This window comes from Coenobita brevimanus, chromosome 38 (assembly GCF_032717465.1).
Source record: "Coenobita brevimanus isolate Jiangsu-jjx chromosome 38, ASM3271746v2, whole genome shotgun sequence".
In the NCBI taxonomy this organism is placed as follows: domain Eukaryota; kingdom Metazoa; phylum Arthropoda; class Malacostraca; order Decapoda; family Coenobitidae; genus Coenobita; species Coenobita brevimanus.
The window spans coordinates 49,794,343-49,817,360 of record NC_136991.1 but is presented as its reverse complement, the minus strand read 5'-3'; the positions used below and the strand labels follow the sequence as shown (position 1 = coordinate 49,817,360).

Sequence of the window (23,018 nt, the reverse complement as noted above, 5' to 3'; positions counted from 1 at the left end):
GAGAGAGAGAGATCAGGATTCAGTCGCTTTCTCCCCACAAAACCCCGTGCATTCTCCCCATCTCCCATACTCGTTAGGACTAATAATACATAACCAGTTTTCCCGTGTTTATACTTATCACCTGCCTATAATCCTTTCAGTAATCCTTTATCACCATCTTTATGTATACTTAAGGTGGATACAGGTATACAAGATACGTGGATACTTATGTCTGTATATTATGTCAGTTGTTATGTCGCTTCTGTAATCCCATATCACCATTTTCACTGTATACACATAGGGTGGATGCAGGAACATTTATGATACGTTTATACATGTCTGTTTATTATGCCTTTTTTTTTTTTTAGCTCATGTTTTAGTTTCTTATCATCATCTTTATACACAGGTATACTAAAGGTGGATACAGGTATACAAGATACGTGGATCCTAATGCCTGTAATATGCTAGTTTTTGTACCTTCTCTGTAATCCCATATCACCATCCTCTCTCTGTATACTTAAGGTGGATAGGGTATACTTAAGATACGTGGATTCTAATGCCTGTGTATTATGCCATTTTTTATATCGCTTTTGTAAATTGTTTATCATCAACTTTATACATACTTAAGGTGGATACAGGAATATATAAGTTACGTGGATACTTACGCCTGTTTATTATGCGTCTTGTAACCCTTCTGTTCGTTCCTTATCGCCGTCTTCATCTCTATATTCTGTTTTCAGTTATTGTATTTGTTGTGATTTTTTTGTTAGGATGAATAAAATGGATATGGGATATGTGGAGATATGATTTTTTGTGATACCAGTGATTGCGTGAGTGGAATTATGGTGAAAGGAAAAATGGATGGTTGTCCATGAACTTTTCTACGTCCCACAGACACTCCAGTATGGTTCTACACACACACACACACACACACACACACACACACACACACACACACACACACACACACACACACACACACTGCCACTGCCTCATAGCCTACATACCTATGGAAAGAAGATAGTGGGTCTTGCAGCCACACTCGACAATTGAGTCATATTCCAGGTTAGCCTAATTTTTTAAAACATTCACTTCTGCGATTTATTTTGCCCATTACATTGCTAACATTTACAGAAGGGCGTGTACCCACGATTTTATAACCACTTGCCAACTGTAACTATAGCATATCTTGGTGGAAGAAGGTGTGTGGCAAGACCCACCACTATCTTTTTTTAAGTACTCTGTATCGGTTTTAGAACAGTAAATATTTTAAATCAGATAAATAGCTGAAGACGTGCTACAAAAGACTCGTGTCACGTAGTAAACATGAATCATCTAAACTGTAATCCATCTGTATAGCTAAACCACTCCGGGCTCAGTAAAGGAATTGGTGTAATGAAATATATTTTATATAAAATATCTGAAACTAGCTGAGAAGTTTGTGTAACTATAGGTAATTCAGAAAAGCGTTCATTGCAAAATAAGCGTATATGTCCACGAAAAATACGAATTAACATTCACAGTAATTAACTGCGAAATTTGCTCAGAGTACGTATACTAAGTTGCTGATTCTTAGGTATAGCGTAATAACGATATCTCTCACTTTTGATTTGGCACAGATTTTCATGCTTTTGCAGCTTATATAATTGGCAGAATAAAACTACAGTAAGACTACATCTTTTTCAAGACACTTCGTGGTTAGCATCATATTTTAGTTAATATAGACATCTGGATGGAGCGATTGTGATTTTTGGCCAAGGTAAAAGAGTATATTGAATGGGAATGCCCTTAAAAAGTCATAGGTCTCCCTATTATCAGCCGAAATGGACAGAACCACTCCCGGTCCGTTCAGGAACATTCCGTGGCACTGGACCAGTGGACCAGACTATGGGACGGTTGGGACCGCTCAACCACCACTCACAATGGTAATACGAAAACGCGGCTTTTAGTAATTTAGGGTATTCATTATGAACAACTTAATATTATAATTTCCAGTAATTTTAAAGTATTTTTTATAATAAAATATTGAAGAAGAAGAATATTCTGAGTACATATTCAAAAGAACCATCGTGTATTCCTGTGATAATGAAAGTTTGTTTACAGTCTTCCCGCTCTGCTGACCGAGTTAAGGTCGTAAGGGCAGTCTGTGGAAATATTGTCAGTGGCTGGCCGTTGTAGCATTGCAAACGGCTCTGTAAAGGTGCAGTTTAAAATTTGCCCTGTCATATGTCGGGTTGTGATAATTTTGCCCAAAGATGAGTGAATTATCGCGGTTTCTCGTGTGTAAGAAATTACGGCGGGAACAAGATTGAGTCACCCGGATACTCGGGAGGCAGTTCAGTGCTTATTGCCTCATTGCTTTGAGTAAGGCTATAACCAGCAGCATGCCTGGGGTGAAGCGTGTTCGAGATAATGAGGGAGATGACCGGGAGAGTGAAAATGAAGAAGGAGACCAAGACTCTGACACCGACCGCAGCTCCTTGGATGAATCCATATCTTCCGATGGAACGGAATCGGATGACTCTTCAGGTGAGAGACAGACTTCTGTCAGCCGTAGTTTGCTTAGCTTTCAGAGTTATTAAAGTAGAGATCATCAGTGTCTTTTAGAATTAAATGTGGTAGCCAGTTAGTACCGGTAAGTATAGTATGAAGTGTTCATTTCCTAGGAGTGCATTTTTTTCATTTAATATTCACCGGTAGGTGACCGAATACAGCAGTGTTTGTTTTGTATTTTAATGTGGTTGTTGTTCTAATGGTAACTACTGGTTGAACTGTGTGTGGGTCTTCTGTGATGAGTGGCCTGGATCTGATTTTGGTATGCATAAATTTGTATCAAATTAAATTACTGCATGTATTGGTTTTCAGAAGGATCAGAGTGACAGTCATATTTTTTAGGATGTTCATGGACATTTTACTGAATACCGTTTGTCATGTCTATGACTTGCCCCATCATACTAAGATGAATTGTTAATTATTATTATTATTATTTTTTTTTTTTTCTTTACCTTATACTGTGCTAGATGAAAAAGTATGGTAGTCAGTTCTTATTACCCTCCAGTAGTGTATTGCCAAATTCATGAGGGAAAAAAAGGTGGGGGGGGGGGAATTTATAGTTTCAGTTAAAAACAGACTTACAAGATTGTGATTTTTTTTTTTTTTTTCTGTATTTTAGACAATTCTAAGACACTATTCTATGGCATTTTTGTTGCAAATTATTTTTATATTACTCTTGAAGATAACCTAATCATCAAGAGCAAAATAAACAATAAAAATGCCATAAAAGAAAAGTGTCTAAGAATTGTCAAAAAAAAAAAAAAAAAAAAAAAAAACATAATTCTGTTTTTGGCAGAAACTATAATATGGTAATACCTCCCAAAAATGCATCAGTTTAAATACTGTAGGCTAATAACATTCCTGAAACATAAATTATTGGCATCTCTGGATAATGATCATCAGCTTCTTGTTTGGTGTTAGTAGTTAATACTGTAGTATGAATTGCAGGTAACTTTTTCATGAGTGTTGCTCCAATTCTGTAAAATTATAGTTTTAGCATGCTATACATGTGAATAGTTCTATTGTGACATAACTATAGTTTGACTCCCCTCTCACCCAGTCTGGGGAATAATGAAGAAGAGCCTTTGTAAATGAATGAAAGCATGAGAATTCACAATTTTTAGATGAGGGGAGACATAAGTAAATAATTTGCAATTGCAGTGGGTGGCATAATGATGAATCACTTGAAAAGCCATCAGAAAATCCTCATCAAGCACCTGGTGATTCTTCAGTGGGTGGGGGGGGGGTGGAGATGAAAGTCACATTTGTCAGATCTAACCTGGATATATTTCAGACCAAATCTCAGTGTAGTTGTCAAAGTGATACATGGGTATTTTTTGCAGTCTCCCCATTTTGTGTCTTGGGAATCGGTGGTCTTTGGGTAATTTTCTTGTTTAAAATATACTGTACTGTGCTGTACGGTACTTGACTGCGATAATCTTGGGTAGCTAATTTTTTTGTTTCAGCCCAAGCTTGAATTCATGATAAGTCTGGGATAATTTTCTTGTTCCAGCCTATACTTGACTTAGAGAGAAACATATTTTTCTTGTTTTAGGTGATTCATTAGATTTCAAATTCACACCGTCAGAAAATACCAGTTTTTTATGTGCCCATCCCCCTTCGAAAGTGAGTAAATTACAAGCCATTTGGAGACATTAATTTACCCAGACCCCATTTTATGTAACCTGCACCCAGGGCAGTTCATCCCCAACCAAAACATATTCCAGCTTTAGTTATTGGTTTCACATTCATGAAAACCAAAACAGGAGTAGGAGAGCATCTGTTACTCACAGAGGCCATGGCACGATTGAGTTGCCAGGCAGTACCTCAGCAGGTAATTGGCTAGAGTACAAGTTGTCCTGGCTGACAGCTGGCGTGTAAAAAAAATATATATATATAATTTTCATTTCCAGTGGAAGCATCATAGAAGAAATGGTGTTTGCACAGATGATATCTAACCATAGAACACTCTCAAAATAACCAGATTGATTGCTGTATGGACTGAAACAAGAATAATACCATTGTTTGCCATAGTTAGTTCGTCTCTTCCTCCTCCAAGTAAGTAATGTGAGTAGGATTAAGGAATAGAAAGTGAAAGTACAATGGTGGAACTGTTATGAGTACCAAAGGAAATGCAGTATATATGCTTCAAGTCATTCACACATCACTCTGGCCTTTGAAATCATGGCAGTAGATAAACCTGCAGAAATAGATATTGCTATAGATTCTGTACACAATATATATATTTTTTGTTTAAAGGTTATTAATCTCATGTTAAATTCCTATAGAACTGGACGAAGAGGAGTGTGACAGGCGCCGAGGAGAATACTTAACTGATCTCTCTGATCTGGAGAGGCAGTTTTCATTGCTACGTGAACAGTAAGTACACAACGTGTTCTCAGATTTGAACTAAAAACTTTACTTACTTTATTTTAAATAATGGTATTCTGTAACCAAAATTCCTCCCATCTCTTTCTCAAAGCAATTTCAAGTACAATTAATTGTTGATCCCATTATTGTAGATTCAAATACCCGTTTGAGATGAATAAGAAAATAAATGCTGTTTTCAGTGTCAGCAGCGTCACAGAAGATGCAGTTAATGGGACAGTAACTGATGCTTAAAGAAAGTATTGTAAGGTTAATGGAACTTTGGGAATAATTTAAATTCTGTTTATGGGTGCTCATATTTTGTCAGTGTTCTTTCTGAGTAAGATTTAGGACAGTACTACCTTATGCTGTATATAGCATAGTGGTAGTGCTGTATGAAGGTTCATTTGGTAGTTTGGGTTTGTTGCAAGTCATGGTATAGTTGGTGAGAGATGTATATAGCCTACTTGAACATACACAGGAACTTACTGTATGTTGAAGAATTGAACAGTGAAGCAGGTGACAGCAGATGTATGATATATTATACTGTACTTAGTGATTCAAGTACTGTTTAATGATTTTGACAGATTGTACAGAGAGCGTGTAACCCAAGTCGAGGCCAAACTAGAGGAAGTTCGTGTAGGAGTGGCAGCTGAGTACCTGTTACCTTTGGAGGAGCTGCAGGATGCCATGAGGGTGCGGCTGGAAGTGGCATATATTCTCCGGCAGTTTAGGCTCCAGAACATAAACAATAAGCATGAGGCGGAGCACATGGCATCACAACAAAACTTTGAGGTGATTTTGGTGGTAGTTTGAATATTTTGAGTAGCTTTTGTGTTTTAATGACTAGTAACATTGCACATTACCTTTTAATTTACATTTATTTATTTATTTATTTATTGTAATTTTTGATTATGTATATTATACAGTATAGGAAGTATTTCTGTAACATCTCAAAGTAAAAACATTGGACTTTACCAAATCTCCCACACCATGGACATCCTGTGTGAGACATATTGCAGCCTGGTTGTTAAAAGGAGACAATTCTTTGTGTATCACCATCCATATTTCTTTCGTCCTTAATTATTTCACTTCCATACAAGATAGAAGCAAAATACCTTCACATATTTACGGTGGTGATATCATGGCCAGTTGTTCACTTATCAAATAGTGATACTGTACGTTACATTACTGACATGCCGCTCTCACATTCCTGGCCTATTGTAACACAGGTAAAAATGTTGCAAAAGATTATTATTTTTGTTCCCTTTCAGCATTTTTGCCTTATTTTGAAGACCACAAGGTACAGTATAGCATTAATATGTTGCAGAATGAAAAAGTTATGCTGTGGGATTCCATTGAAAGCGAGTTGGAGGACAAAATCCGTCGTTTGGAAGAAGACCGAAACAACGTTGATGTAACCAGCCAGGTATGGGCTGAACAGAATCTACACAGGAAAAGGAGGAGGCATAGACAGGTTGGTATTAGGTGTTCCTCATTGAGATGAAGCACTGAATGCTAGATGAAAGAATAATAATAATTTATAACAGTGCTGTGTAGGTCATTGTGACTGACACACACATGCACATACACACAAAATGAGAGCAGGGTGGTGGGAAACATGATTAGTCTTGGTGGTGCACAGAGAAGAAAGGTGGTCCAGAAACTTAGTTTAGCAGAAGTGAAGATTGCTATGATGTTTTCATGCATATGTAAATATAATTAAGATACACCTGAGTGAAATGAAATGACTGACTGAATGCTGCCAAAAAACTTGGATGAATGGAGTTGTATATTAAGAGTGGAAGAAGGCTGTGACTGACTGTATAGAAGCTAAGGTGATCAAGTGAGTGAAAAAAAAATAATGGGATAAGTTTGCTAAGTACTGTTGGAAAGGAATGCTGTTTATGGAAAAATAATGTAAGCAAGACATGAAACAGAATGCCTGGTAGTGGTGAACAGGGTGCTTTTGGGAGTGGTAGAGGATATGTGGTAGAGTTATTTGCAGTAAGGCAGGTATTGGAGAAAGGATCCTCCGTCATTCCATCCTTAGCCAGGAGAAATGAGGTTAAGATGTTGGACAGTGGTTACTATATCCATTTTATTCCTTTCAGGGATCGAATAGTTCAACTGATCGAAGAAGGAAGAAACCAACAACAGTTGCTGGTCCATATATTGTTTACATGTTGAGAGAACCTGATATTGTGGATGACTGGACGACGATAAAGAAAGCCCTTACAGCTTCTAAGCGTAAAAACAAATGTAAGTTCTAGTTCTAGTGTGGTAAGTCCTAGTAATGCAGGTTCTAGTGAAGCTACGTACGGAATTATTTTTTACCTATCAGGTGGAGCCAGGATTCTGGGGGCGTGGTTGGTAAGTGAATGATAGTGTGGCTCATTCAACTTTGTAAACTACAGTATCTCATTCTGTCAGTTTTTTCTGGCTTCTTTTCCACTCCTTTTTGGGATGGGAAAGGAGGTCTGGATGTTGATGATGATGATGATGATTTTAGATCTGTTTATTTTGATTTTTACAGGAAGGGAGTGTTTACTTCATGTACAGTATATGTTTCTGTTCTGTACTGATGTAAGATTTAAGTTTTGTTATTTTGACTTTAGACGAATGTATTTCTAATTGTGTTTTCCAGCTGGAGGCTCAGCTGGTTGGTATAAGGGCACAAGTTTGGGTGATGGCTATGCACAGGTTCAGATTCTGAATATGTGGCCAGCTGTTTTATGATCTTTTTTGCCATAGGGGGCATAGGCTGGTCACTTACTAAAAGCGGGTAATATGGAATTTCCTTTTTTTTTTTTTTTTTTTTTTTTTTTTTTTTTAATGGCAGTGTTCCTTTCTTCCTGCTTTCCTCTTCAGTCTTTCTTTCCTTCACTCTTTCCTCTTCTTTCCACCTACTGGTGACTTTACACTCCCTCTTCAGTCTTTCTTTCCTTTATTCTTTCCCTTCAGTTCAGCCTATGGGTGACTCTGCACTGAATGACAAGCCAAATGGTTTACTGTACACCAGGAAACCATTTACTACGCTGGGTGGTAACCATATAACCAAATTATGACGTCTGGTGGTTCGACGGTTAATTAAGGCACTCCAATCAGATTGAGCCAGTGTACTGTAGGTTTATATCCAAGGGGTGGTTGAGGTTTATTGCTCACGTAATGCCACTCAGGGATGAGTGAGGCAGGTCACTGATCTTAAATGTCAGGACCAACTTGCCTAGTCGTGGGCTCCTACGCTCCTCATGGATATATGTATGAATTGTAGCCATATATCTGTCTAATACTCATGGATGAATTGCCATATATAGTAGGGAGTGTAATAGTATATTTGGGAATATACTATAAATGGGAGTGTGGCTCATTCAGTTAATTAAAGTTGGTTAGTGTCTCATTCTTTCACTTTTTTCTGACTGTCTGGTCCCAAATTGGGATGGGAAAAGATGTCTGGATAACAAGGATAATGCTGTTTTGACATGGGCTGAAAATTATGGAAATGAGCATTAATATACTTGTTTTTTTCTTTCCAGTTGGAAAAATAACTTCACCTCGTCATTATTCTGAAGCCTTTTCCCTCTGAGGTAAGTGTAAGTATTTAAATATTAGTATAAATTTTTTTATTACTGTAGGCTGTGGATTAAAAAATTTCCTGTAAGGCAGAGATTGCAAAAAGCATGTGAAAAGAACTGGGAAATACTTACAATATTTGTGGATCTCGAAAAGGCATTAGGTAGAGAAAAGTGGGAGGGTTATGTGGAGATGTGATGGGAAATACTTGAGTGTTATAGAGTTATTGGTATAAAGTTGAATGCAGTACAAAGTTACTGGCATATGTACAGTACATATACAGTACATGGTGTGATAGGAATAGTTAGAAGCAATAGAGAGTTACCAGTGTGTATACATTTGGTGTGATGGGGAAAGTGCTGAATACTGTTAGGGAAATTACTATGAACTTGAAAACTGTTTTGAAGTGACAACAGCGTATTGCATCCTTTGAGACAGACAGGATTAATAGGTGACTTATCAGAGGGATTGATTTGGAACTTTTTAAGGTGTGATAGGTTGCAGTGAGTGAGGAGGAAGGGGAGACCAAGGATGAAATGGCAGGATGGAATGGAGAGATACATGAGAGAGGTGGGGGTTTGAGATGGAGGGAGAGCAGCCAAATGACGGAGAACAGCGATGTGGAGGCAGTTTGTTTGTGGCCACCCTTTATGGGATTAAGGAGTCTGGCAGTAGGTAAATAGGTATATTGCAGAACTGTTGGTGCTGCAGTTGGTTCATTTTCATCTGACAGTTTTGCAGCTCAAAGAGTATGTCATGGTTGCACAAAATTTTATGAGCTTACGAGGTAGAATGAGTCTCCTGGGTTACTAGACGCATTTACTCTTCAGTCTGCCTGCACTTGGCCGTCAACTAAACTGAAAGAGGTTGATGATCTTTGTCAGGTTAGCATACCAGTAAACATGCTGTGGTTGTTTTACTCTAACCTGGCCGAGAATTTTGTTCTTTGACAGCTTATTTCACGTAGGTCAGTGACAGAAAGACAAAGCCAAGGCTCTGCATATTTTCCATAGCACTTCTTCATGACTAGCCTCATAATCTAGTGTATATACTGGATATTAAAAGAACCCATCATTCAAGATGGAGAGAGGGCAGTCTTAGGCCAAGTAAGAGTGAAAACAGTATTGCCAATTTCATTACTTTGTACCTTGGTGTCGGTGTTTGATAATGTAGATTTGTTTGGAATAATATTTTGTAATGAATAATATTGATAACGTCATTATGCCACTAAACTCTCCCTTATTGTAGTGCTGTATTTCATACTTTATAATATGGTAAATACAGTATTTTATTAAAGTATGGTTGATTATGGCATCTGGCTGTAGGTAGATAGATGATTGATAGGTCAGTAAATATATATATACTGTATTGTTGTGTGGGAGGCTTAAATTTCTTGGTATCTTAATATTTCAGATGCTAAGCGCAGTATTGTATAGGGTGTCCCATCAGTTAATGGCGTAAGGTCTCATAAGTGTGGATTCAAAGGGTAAAATAAGTAAAAAGGTTCATAAGTTTGGAATCATAGGGTAAAATAAGTAAAAAGGCTCACAAGTCTGGAATCACAGGGTAAATTAAATAAAAAGGATCATAAGTCTGGAATCGGGTAAGATAAATAAAAAGGCTCATAAGTCTGGAATCAAAGGGTAATATAAGTAAAAAAGCTTGTAAGTCTGGAATCATAGGGTAAAGTAAGTAAAAAGGCTCACAAGTCTGGAATCATAGGGTGAATTAAATAAAAAGGTTCATCAGTCTGGAATCATAAGGTAAAATAAATGAAAAGGCTCAGAGGTCTGTAATCACAGGGTAAAATAAGTTAAAAGGCTCATAAGTCTGGAATCATAGGGTAAAAATAAGTAAAAAGGCATTTAACACAAGACAATATTAGCCTCCTTAGTACAGTGATGGTTTGTATTTTATTAATGGTTTCCACAGATAAGTTTACATTTTTTAGAGGGCACATCTCAAACTAGTAGAATTAAGAACAGCCTTCACTTAACCCTTTGCTACGGAAGTGTCTTCTAAGCTAAATAAAATCATAAAGCAGGACCAAGAAAGAAAACGTAAAATGGCAGTAATGAAGAAGTTTAAGGTATATTATGTATATTCATACTTTACCGAGAATTGAAGCCATCACAATGCATGCCATCCGAGAACATTATTTTAAGACTACCAGATAATTTTATTCGATTTATCAGATGATTTGAGCCCGAGACGTTAGGTGCAGTCTTCAGTATCTCTTTAACAGATCCTTCATACATTGAATAAAATCATATGGTGTTGGTCTGATTGAAAAGAAAAATATGTAATCAAAGTTAACCCTTTCAACTCACAGACACCCCCCTCCCCTTTTTTTTTTTTTTTAATCCAGGTTACCTCTGGATGATTTTATTAAGCTTTAGAGAGACAATCATCTGGAAGTAGGAAGAATTACTGGTAGCTACAAATGAGTCACCCAAATTGAAGGGGTTAAAAGATTTGCCCTGTGATTACACACCTAAGGAGCTCCCTGTTTATTGTCCCTTACCTCTCCTGATTGCCAACACCTTCACATGGTAGGTGAGGGAAGCAGCGACTCTTTGGAAGCATGCAGTGAGGAATCTTACTTAAGGGAACGTGGTGGTTCTCTGTATTGTTCTGCCTGGATGCTGAGAGCCAGTGAGTTAGCATTACAGGCTACATTCTCAACTGTTCAGGAGGCTTCATCTTGTCTGCGTCTTGCCATTCCACCCTCCCACGTGGTATAATAATATTCTTTTGTACATTTTTTTTTTTTTTAATAAACTCGTCGTTGAAATGATATTACAAGAGAAAGTTGTTGTGTAGTACCTTAATTAGTGGCATGCAGTATGTTAACAAACTGTTTCACTGTTAAAAAGATATTGAAAGGCATATGAAGGAAAATTAATGTCTTGTAACATTTTCATATACGATATTTTTTCAAGCTGTGTTGTTGTTAAAAATGTATTAAAAGGCATACAAGGGAAAGATTAATATGAAATTGACTAAATACTGTATGTCAGTAAGGAAGAGATGTTATTATTATGAAGGTATGAAAGGCAGACAAGGGAGAATTAATGTGAAAGACTAAACATATTACACTCGAACCTCTATTTAAGGGACCTCCATATAAGGGATTTCGGATTTAAGGGACTCCATGTTCTACCTGAAAAACGGACAGGACCTTTCAAAAATGATACGTAATATCTAGGTTATACACATTAATATGTTTCTTTATATAGTACCCATAAATTGATATTCATAATCATATAAATAAGTAAGATAAGTGAAACAATCATTGCATTTCATAATAAGATTGTCTCTATATGTGGTAAAACAATGAACATTTTCAAGTAAGGGACAAGTTGCTTCCCCTTTTAGTCTCTTAAATCGAGGTTTGAATGTACAGTAAAAGTCCTCCGGTCTGACCACCAACAATCTGAATAATCCGTAAGTCCGAATTTTTCATGGCAAAGTTTTTCAAAATTTTCTGGGCTTTTTTTGAATTTTTCATGACTATACCAATGGATTTATCTGGTTTGGACATCCTGTTGGACTTGGATGTACCTGCCTGCAACTATTCAGCTACACTTCTATGCATTTCCCATGTCTAAAACAATAACCTATATCATTTTAAGTGTTTATTTAATGATCATGTACCTATTTTTAATGTTTTCAAAGGTCCCTCCCAATAGTCCGAAAAAAAACAATAGTTCAAAAGACCCTCAGTTCCCTGCCATGTGGCTTGTAGGACTTTTACTGAACTGAGGAAGAAATGTCCACATGCTTTCTTAGCTGCTGAGAATTTACCCCGAGGAACCGTTTAATTGAGGTAAAGGTCACCTATCAGGCCGTGATAATTAAAAAACAATATTTAAAATTTAGCTTGGATTATTATTATTATTATTATTATTATCATTACTGTTATTATTATTGATTATTTTTTCCAATTTCAGTTTGGACTAAAAAAGTAGTTTCTAAGCGACAGTTTCTCCCTGTTTTGTAAAGATTTTGGTGTGAATTCCGTTATATGTAATATACCATGCTCAACCATTTGGGTAATACATCAGTACTGTAACATATTTGCAGTATCTAGTTTTCAACATGAAGCACTGTATGTAATAGTGAAGTGTGCAGTCAGTTTCAGTATCCATAGGTGTACCAGATCTTTCATTAAAGTTCAGTGCAGTGGAAAGTTTGACTGCTAATGTGAAGGAAAGAGGATGTTGCTTTGTTTGTATTAGCAGTTTAATATGAGGAAAGAAATTGCAGTGGGCCAGTGTCAAAATATCAAAGACATTTACCTTGTAGTTTCATATTTTTTAGATATGATAATATGCAGTATGTGGAAATAAACTTATGTACTGTAATTTGAATGTCACTCTGTCATACCTTTGAGGATGGTAAATTTCAAATGCAGGTTAGTGCATAAGCCACAGTGATATGGAATTGGAACATTTTATTATTTAGAATATTTATTTTTGTTTACCACTACAGTCATTGGATTGACTCTTGGATACGTAACTAAGCTACGTGTGGACAGGTATACAGTACGTCCTCTTAATGCTTGGTATACAATAATTTGCTTGTACAGTTAATAAGCATTTAGGATCGCTGTGATGCTCAGCTTCTCGTTATGCGATCGTTGTAAATACAGGTGGCATATATATAGTATTGTTCTGTACATGAGGGAGGAGGGAGTGAGTTGGGGGAGGGCAGTCAGATGGTGGGTGACAGAGCGACTTGGGGGTATTTTGTCTGTGGCCACCCTTTGCAGGATTAGGGTGTCGGGCTATATAGATAGATAGATATAATCCTTTTTGTCTCTCCTGGCAATTTCATTGTACTGGGAGGACTCAGTCAGCGTTATCAGTGTCTGTCTTGCATCATTTATTTACTTCCTACTCCTAGTGCCACATCCAGGTCCACACCATCAAACTGAGCCTTCCCTGCGACACAGATCCCACCAGGCCAGTTTCAAAGGGAGCCCTATTTATGGAACACCTGTATAATACTCTGGGAATAGCAAAGATACTGTATGCCATAAAATGCATAGTAGGATTGACAGGATTAACAATAGGAGTATTCCATGAGGTGGTGCTTAGGTGCAGTATATAGTTAGAGGAGTGATCTGTGCTATGAAATGGCACAAATTTTATTCCAGGTTTGTTAAAACAGACTTTACTGACATTCCGCAAGATCCGCTGACTTGTCATGTAAACACACATGATAATACCACCACACCAGTTCTCAATGCGATAGCCCTAACATGTATTATACATGGATGGTGGGTATTAGCACCAAAGTTGTGACATGTGAAGGTTTGCGATATGCTGGACTCCTAGGCTGTAGGCAGTGGACTGTGTGACATGTTTTGGAGCACTGACAGGTGGTGTTTGGGTTTGAGTGCCACTGGAGGTAGAGTCAGGCCTTTCGCATGCATTTTGGCTTGCGTTACTTTAGGACAGATCAGGTTCATTGAGATGGTGTGGGTCCATTGGGGTCATGCAGGTCCATTGGGGTTATGTTGGTCAGTTCATGTCCTTCACATTGATTCAGGCACTGTCAGATCAGCTCCAGGGCTCCTTGCAGGAAGACTTTTGATCAGTTTTCATAAGTAAGTTCCAGAGGCAGTTAGGTGCTGGAGAGGTGTGCCTTCCTGCAGTGGCTGTGATGAAGGTGGATGAATCCTCTGCTTGGTTATACAAATGCCCTTCAGTTCCTCCCTCTATCTCCTGATGCAGGAGATGGGCAGATTCAGCCTGTAGTCTCCTGGGTTCACATTCTGATGAACCTGGGATTACAGCTACTGTTACTGCTAATAGTACTACTTTTACTGCTGCTAATACTACTTAAGCAAATAAGTTAATTCTACTCGAGCAACTTAACAGTTAATACTATTTGAGCAATTAATATTCATCATCAGATGAATTCTTCACAATTTTCCAGAGTTGTATACCATACACTGGTTTGTAAAGTGTTTGAAAGCCATGTGAGTGGTGATAAACATATACATGCAGTCTTAAGTAATACTGTATGTAACTTACAAGAGTTTATATATGGCCACAGGTCTTGTAGATCTGCTAGTTTGGCTCTTGACTGTCCAGTGCATCAGTGAACGGCTTCCTTGTAAGAGACACTCAAACAAAGAAGGGATGTGAGCACTGTATAAAAAATCATCATCTTTTTCCTTCCTAAAGGTGAGAAAATGGGCAGGATCAGAATGATGATGGTGATTTAAATATGATGCTTAAACTTCTTCATTGTCGAAGCACCTTATGTACTCTTAATAAGTTCTAGCCAGACAACCTGTTTTTGGCATATTCAGTTGAAAAAAAAAAAAATAGTAGTAGAACATTAATAGCAGTAGTAAAAATTCATTGTATTATCAAAGATGGAACCATACTCTTTTCACCTTAACTTGGCCTAGACTTGTGTCCTTATGCAGCCTAAATGTAGTAGCTTAGAAGCAGAATAAGGCAATACTTCTTCATGACTAGCATCATTTTCTAGTTTTAATCTCATATTACAACATGGCATTCAGGATGGGGAAGTGGCAGTTTTAGGCCAAGTTAGAGTAAAAGCAGTATAGGAAAGTAACTAATGAAACTCAGAATACATTAAAAGGACTTCACCTGCTGGACAGCTACTGCTTTTCTGGGAACTTGTGCACCAATACCATCGCTACAGATAAAGTGTCTGTATATTTGTTTATGAATCTAGATAATTTCCTCCATCTGGCAACAGCAAATAGCAAAAATGGCAGTCGTGCTTAGGAATGGCATACCCATTTCCCACTTATGGAACAAGAAAATGAGTATTGTTTAGTTATTCCCTCATTAGTAAAATGTAAGGGAGGAAGATGGTAGGGTTGCCAGTTACCGTATCTTAAAAAAATAAAGAAATAAAAATAAGTGGTCTTTGCATGGCACTACACTCTTTTCACCTTAACGTGGCCCAGATTTTTGCCGTTCTGCAGTTAGGCTAATTTCACATTGCAAAATGGTAGAAGCGGACAATATGATGCATCCATATCCTTTTGATAATGCACTCATGACAAGCATATTCTGTTGTTAATTTCTTGTCATGTTTCATCAATCAAGGTGATGTGGCAGTTTTAGGCCAAGTTAGTGTGAAAGTAATATAGACAGCTACACTTGAGGAGGTGCTAGGCAGTCCCCCCCCCCCCCAAGTGTGTGCCAGCATTTATGACAGGCTGTGATAATCCATCCCACAAAGTGTAACTCACTCATTAAATTACAGCAAACCAAACGTGGCCTAAGCTAAGTCATACCCCAGCCCACAAGGTAATTTACTTGTTAACCTACAGCCAACCTTACCTTACTGTAAAGCCAGCCTTATGTTACCTATCCAGCCCTTAATTAACTTACTACCAGTCTTACATTACTCAAAAGCCAACCTTACATTACTTGTCCAGTCCATAACTCACTTAACTTACAATATATAAACCTTACATTTCTTAGGCTAAGTTGTAGTCAGGCCCAGGAGGTTTGGCTCACTAAACTCACAGCCAGCTTACCATAAAGTATCGCTTAACCTATCTTTTATTGCCCTCAGTACTACACCAGTGAAATACCATGCCTCAAAGAAACACTGCCTTGAATAAGATATAATATAAATCTAATCAAGTTTGTTGCTGTGGTTCTAGGCTTGTCTGAACATAACCCAGTGGACTGCAGGCCTAAAGTGCCCCTTTCCTGCAGTCATTCTAGGGCACAGGAAGGGGGTTGAGGGATATTTGTATTTGGAGCTAATGTGGAAGATAAGCGCACAGATAAAGCATAATCTTAAATATAAATCCAGTCATAAGGAGCATTGTGCATTAATGTCACTGCTTCAGCACAGTGGAACAGTTGATATATCTTGGGAGAAATATAAGGTCATAATGGCATCATCATAACATACACAGGTAGCTAATCAAAACAGTTAACCTCCCCCCAACCTCCCTCTCTCACTCTTGCCCTTCAAATTAATAGGTTTTGAGTTCTTTTGAAACTAACTCTTATTTGCAGAACTATTATGAAACTAACCTTTATTTGCAGAAGTTATGAAACTAACCTTTATTTGCAGAAGTTATGAAACTAATCCTCATTTGCAGAATTGTTATGAAACTAACCCTTATTTGCAGAACTGTTATGAAACTAACCCTTACTTGAAGAACTACTGTACTATGAAACTAACCCTTATTTGTAGAACTATTATGAAACTAACCCTTATTTGAAGAACTACTGTACTATGAAACTAACCCTTATTTGTAGAACTATTATGAAACTAACCCTTATTTGCAGAACTACCATAAAACTAACCCTTATTTGAAAAACTACTGTACTATGAAACTAACCCTTATTTGCAGAACTATTATGAAACTAATCCTTATTTGCAGAACTATTATGAAACTAACCCTTATTTGCAGAGCACTTCAAGCTGGCTCACACCTTGTTTCTGAAGTGTTCTGCCATAAAACTTGATGAGACTTAGCTTGAATTATTGGTCAAGTCACACATGGCACCGACATATACTGACAAATCCCATTTTGCTCACTTCTAAGCAAGACTTCCACTAGCCCAAAACATTTAAGGATCGGAGACCAACCTATCCCTCTGGTAGCATTAACATGATAGAAATGCCTCTGGCCACCTCTTGCACTGGAATCGTCGCTAGGAGTCCAGAGTACACTCTGACCTGCACGAGCTCCACTAATCACATTAATACTCATAATGCCTCCATCTGATGCAGCACTGGAGGGCTAGCAACTGAACTGAAGAAGTATGGAAAAGTGCTAAGCATTCCTCTTGAAGCTTGCATAAGCAAAATGTTCCATAAAATGGGTTACTGCTCTGCATTCATGTGCTCTCTCTCTCTTTCTCTCATATATATATACAGTATATACATAGATGGAGTGCAGAGGTATATGAGAGAGGGTGTGTGTGAGTTGGGGAGAGGGCAGCATAATAGCAGGGGACAGAGCAAGATGGAGGTGATTTTTTTTATGGCCACCCTTATGGGATTAAGGTGTCTGGATATACGAGTATCTATATATATACACACAGTATATATTTAATACTCCTATTGTGGTAGGTGAGGGCACTCACCATCCACTCACTTGATGTAGTGCTGCTCTCAGGTGTCTGCCCTTTCCTCTCCTCCATCCTTCTTTCCATCCATCCTCTTCTGTCTTTCTTTCCTTCATTCTTTCCTCTTCCTTCTGCCTATGGGTGACTTTACACTCCCTCTTCTGTCTTTCATTCCTTCATTCTTTCCTCTTCCTTCTGCCTGTGGGTGACTCTACACTGAGTGACAAGCCAAATGGTTTCCTGTACACCAGGAAATCATTTACTTTGCTGGGTGGTAACCATATAACCAAATTATGGCGCCTGTTGGTTTAGTGGGTAATTAAGGCGCTCCAATCGGATTGAGCCGGTGAAGGTTTATATCCAAGGGGTGGTTGGGGATTATTGCTTATGTGATGCCATTCAGGGATGAGTGAGGCTGGTCACTCTCATCTTAAATGTTAGGACCATCTTGCCTAGCCCCAGGCTCCTACACTCCTCATGGGGTGAAGTAGGACTGGATGATGATGATGAATAATACTCCTGCACTGTGTGTGTGTGTGTACAGTATCTCTAGATGGTTGGTGATGGGAACCATCATCCACTTCCATCATGTAGTGCTGCATACTTTTTTCATCACCGTTATCATTATTTTTCATTGTCTGCTCTCCGCTCATCTTATTTCACCCAACCTTCTTGTCACTTTTAATTTCTCTTCTTTCCATTTCAGGTGGTTCAGCACTTTGTGTCAGAATTACTGGTTTCTTGTACCTCAGATAACCATTTACAACAATGGGTGGTAACCATATCACCAAATAAAGGAGTGATGTGGAATCTTCAGTGTTGCCCCTGCTAACTGGTTGGAGAGCTCCAATGTGACATCCACCCAAAAACTGTACCTCCACACCTTGTGGTTAGTTGGTTTACTGTATGGGATGGCCCTCCAGGGGTGGTTGCTAGTCTGCAGTTGATGGGTCTGCTCAGCAAGACAGACTGTGGATATTCATCACCAGCAATATCTCTCTTTTTGTCTAGTTTAAGTATTGAACTGAAATAGGAGTTGGATAAAATGTGTTTGTTTAATCAGTGGACTTGGAAGTTGTTTCATGGGACTGCTGCTGGCGAGATGTACGCTCCAAGAGGGACAGCAAGAGTCGCCTGGCAGGGTTTTCATTATCTAGACTGCTGGCAATGATATCAAGATGTCCACGCATCAGAGTCAACTTTTCGCTCAGGTTCCTTGATTCCAGCTCCTTCTGTCGAATTTTGGTCTCCAGTTTTTTCACTGTCTTCTCACTGAGCTCCAGTTTCACCTGCAGCTTCATGATGTCACTCTGAGTGCGGCGGAAGACTTTGCAGCACTGCGAGATAATGTGCTTCTGCTTTCTGATTGTCTCATCTTGTGTTTCCATCTGTCTGCAATGTTACAGATATATCTACAGTTGTTTGCAGGAAAGGGTGATATTATACTTTTAGCTGACTGAAATACTGTACTCATGTGTTAACGTTATTCATAGGAATTACAAAGTAAAGAAATTTAGAATAGCTACAGGTTTTGATCATGCAGGCAAAATGACAAGGTATTTACCAATGGTGTGCAGAGACAGTTTTGGGGGGCAGGGGCTCTAGCCAAAAAAAAAGGGTCACTTTATAACCAGTTGGGCAAAAGGTCAGAGTCTAGCCCCTTTGAGCCTTACCTCTGCAAACTCCTGTGTATATTTACCCTCTTGGTACAGTGAGATTGCTACTCATCTCATTCTTGTTGTCATTCCATGATTTATGCAGTTGAGGAGACAATTTATATTGATGGGTGTTGAAAATATCCTTGAACCGTCCTAGTACTATACAGGCAGATATGTAGAAGTGTTTGTTCGTCAGGCCTTGACCTAGAAACCTCATTTTTCTAAGTCTGTACTTAATGACACTATGTTGGTCAGGTCATAAGTTACTGGAGTAAAAAAATCTGCCCCAAGTGGCCATTTTTCCCCTGTCTTGAGAGGTTTGTTCAATTGCTGTTTATTATATATTTGCCATAATTTTATTTTACACTAACCTGGACCAAAAGTGGCATCTCTCCATCTTCAATCCTGATCAGTAACAAGATTAATATTTGAGTACAATAAAGACCCCAATTGCTTGCATGCATTGGCCTTGGTCACTTAATGGTGGCTGTCCATTCTGCTCGATCTCAGACAGCCTCCCTATTCAGTCCCTTATCTCTGAGGTCACACACTATGACGCCATTCCAGCTCTTTTTGGTCTACCTCTCACAACCCAACTCCTTATGTTCACACTTTTCACCTTGCACCCAGTTATCATCCCCCATCCCTTCCACATGCCCAAACCCTCTCAATCTAGCTATTCTCATCACAACACCAGTACACATCAGTCCTACCCTTCCTCTTATCTCTCTCCCATTGTAAACCTAGCTCAGCATTCAAGCTGGAGAGCTGGCAGTAGTAGGCCACCTTAGGCAAGGATAATGAAAAATGCAGTGGTCATGTATTTTGAGTATAGAAGTGAGTAGTTGAAAATAAAACAACAACTTTTGTTTGGTGTCTCTTGGCCAGTACAGCGTCCTGCTTTTTTTTTTTTTTTTTTTTTTTTTTTTTTTTTTTACAGGCAGCTTCAAGGATTATGGGAATTGCTATGATTAGTATTTTGAGTACAGAGACGACTTTTAAACTACCTTTTTTGCTTCTCTCTGTGTCTCTTGGCCAGTATAGCATTCTGCCTCTTCTTCTCCAGTTCTGGGTCCTGCAGCGGCTCAGAAATTTCATACTTCTTTCTCTTTCTCGTTGGCTCGTCAGTGGAGGATTTGCTTGATGGACCGGCAGTGTCTTGTTCTGAGAGGCGACTTTCATCAATTTCCAGTCTTGGTTCTGTGAATTAAAATAAATAAATAATATTAATAAGTTAAACAAGAAGGGGTGCCAAGGCACAGCAAACTCGTCCCCGGCAGTCATTTTAGTGCTGACATATGAACACAACAGGATATCTAGTCAAAAATGTCACAACCAAAGTTGAAGTAAAGTGGGTGAAAATTGACGATTTTGTGCACCTTTGAAATTTAAGGCATGTTCCACCTGATATTGTCCCCCCTCCTGCTAACTGGGGGGTGACCCGCCTGATGTGATTGATGAGGCATATTCTAGGTTGCATATATGAAAGATGCACCTTTAGGTTTTGGTTTCATTTCGATATGAGGAATTTGAAAGGAGTTATGGCGATTTTTTTTTTTTTTTTTTTATACATCGTTTGGGCCTACAGCCTGGGCCTTGGCCCAATTTGTCCCAAAGTCTAATCAGGTGATCAGAAGGTCATTGCCCATCATCCCTGTAATTTTAGTCAAACTCGCACCAATAGTTTTCAGTAAAGCTGTTAACAGACAGACACAGAGACAGTGGCTGCCCAGGTATTCGAACGTCCCCCTCCCACTTGTTCATTGTCAGAGTGCAGTTCACTGGGGTCACGTTTCTGATGAACCCGGGGCTACAACAAAAGCAACAACTGCTACTACTACTATACTACTACTACTACCGGTACTACTGTTACCGCCACCACCACTTGGAATGAGAATGGTGATAGGATTTTCCACTTATTGTTTTATATATATATATATATATATATATATATATATATATATATATATATATATATATATATATATATATATATATATATATATATATCGCACTCCTGGGGATCGATGGTTGCGAAAGTCAGCGAGCTTTGCTGACGCACAAGAATCTTTTGAACAAAATACCTCAAAAAAATATATCACCGACTATGTGATGGTTTAGGCGATTTCCATTACCAAGGACAATATTTGCGTTGATAATTACAGGTGCTCCATGTATCACAATGCTTCGTCTGTTTCAGGAAGATACGTGCGGTAAGATGGTCGATACTTTTTTTGGTTCACGGTGCTGACTATTTCTGTCAGTCTACTGTACAACACATGTCATTGGTAGAAATGACAGGTTGGAAACAAAGGGGGGGGGGGTTGCTTAGGACAAACAGTACTACAGTGTGTTGTTCTTACCTTACATAAATCCTTTATTTATTAATTTTTTACCTCAGATGATGGCCAAGTGTAGTAAGACTGTACAGTAAATTTGACTAGCAACCAAGGAGGCTCGGTCCTACCAGATAACTAAAGAACATCAAATTTCATGTTTGTGACAAGTGAGTGCATAAAAGATGTGGTGTTACAGGTAGACTGAGAGATAATGCTGATTCATGTATCGGGGAGAGAATGTGGAGATTGCCAGGCGTGAAAGGACTGAACTTGTTGGCGAGTCTCGAGTGTGTGGAAGAGTTTTGTTTGGGAGAGCAGTTATATGCTGGAGGTGGGGCTGAAGCTAGCTTTGTGGCTAGAGTGAGGAGTGGTTGGAAGAAGTTCAGGGAGCTGTCGCCTCTCCTAACATTGAGAGGGCTCCCCCTTCGTGCTAAGGGTTCTTTGTATGCCGCACGTTTTAGGAGTGTAATGTTGTATGGTAGTGAGACCTGGGCAGTAAGGAAAAGGATATTCCCAAGCTCCAACGTACAGAAATGGCAGTGATTAGGGCGAAATGCAGTGCATCCCTGAGTGCGAGGACTGGGGGGTGGGGGCTAGGTGTACAATGGAAGAGTTAAGAGATAGGATGGGACTGGAGTGTCGGTTTTGTGATGAGGAGGGGTAGGTTGAGATGGTTTGGGCATGTGGAGAGCTTGGGGGCTGATAATTGGGTGCAGAAAGGGAGAATTGTTACTGTTGGTAGGGTTGCTAGAGGTAGACCGAGAAAGACCTAGGACGAGGTCATTGTTTTGGTCCTCAGGGATAAGGGACTAAATAGGGAAGCTGCCAGAGATCGAGCTGCATGGAGAGCTGCATCAGGTGACCAAGGCAAACGCCTGCAAGCATGTTAGAGCATTCAAAAACGAAACGAAGTGAAACGAACTATACAGTATACTAAAATTGAGGGAGTGACAAAGGTCTGCATTATTGTCGGTTAAGGAAGCTCCCTAACACCTTTTCATGATTTGATTTTATTACACGTAACAGCCCCATTCTGCGTTGTAGAAATCCTCCAAGCATCGCCAGACGCTGCATAAATATCGTACAGGATATTAATTATCCATATCCAACAAGAAATCGCTGAGGAAGAAGTGCTAGGGAACCTCGTTACCCGACGAGAATACGGGCACTGGCCATACAAGTACCAGTACCTACTTTTAGATGCCACCACGGTATGGATGATGGTGATGATCTCACTAGATTTTGGGTGATAGTATCCTGTCGTTCGTATCGTTTATAAAGGTTTCAACGTGTTTGCATGCTTTGGCCTTGGTCACCTAATGGCGGCTCTCCACACTGCTCGATCCCTGACAGCCTCCCTATTAAATCTATTATCCCAGAGGTCACAGTCTGTGACCTCGTTCCAGGTCTTTTTCGGTCTGCCTCTCGCAACCCAACCTCCGACGTTCACACTTCTC

The 23,018-nt window shown here is 38.9% G+C and overlaps 2 protein-coding genes across 2 annotated transcripts in view; one reads left to right on the top strand and one right to left on the bottom strand.

Annotated features, from left to right (window-relative positions):
• Positions 1–2,118: 2,118 nt before the first annotated feature.
• Brms1 (breast cancer metastasis-suppressor 1-like protein) lies at positions 2,119–11,355 on the top strand. The gene is made up of 7 exons (XM_080269833.1): positions 2,119–2,508; positions 4,821–4,911; positions 5,487–5,694; positions 6,230–6,376; positions 7,014–7,161; positions 8,436–8,486; positions 11,029–11,355. The coding sequence occupies exons 1-6, from the start codon at positions 2,364–2,366 to the stop codon at positions 8,483–8,485; spliced, it is 789 nt and encodes a 262-aa protein (XP_080125959.1). The 5' UTR covers positions 2,119–2,363; the 3' UTR covers position 8,486; positions 11,029–11,355.
• A 7,264-nt stretch (positions 11,356–18,619) lies between these two features.
• Positions 18,620–23,018, bottom strand: part of LOC145396582 (uncharacterized) — an 11,287-nt gene continuing 6,888 nt past the window's right edge. The window contains exons 2-3 of the mRNA XM_080269957.1: positions 20,230–20,422; positions 18,620–18,956 (exon numbers count right to left, since the gene is read on the bottom strand). Of these exons, the coding sequence (XP_080126083.1) occupies positions 18,620–18,956; positions 20,230–20,422 (530 nt within the window). The remainder of the gene's footprint in view (positions 18,957–20,229; positions 20,423–23,018) is intronic.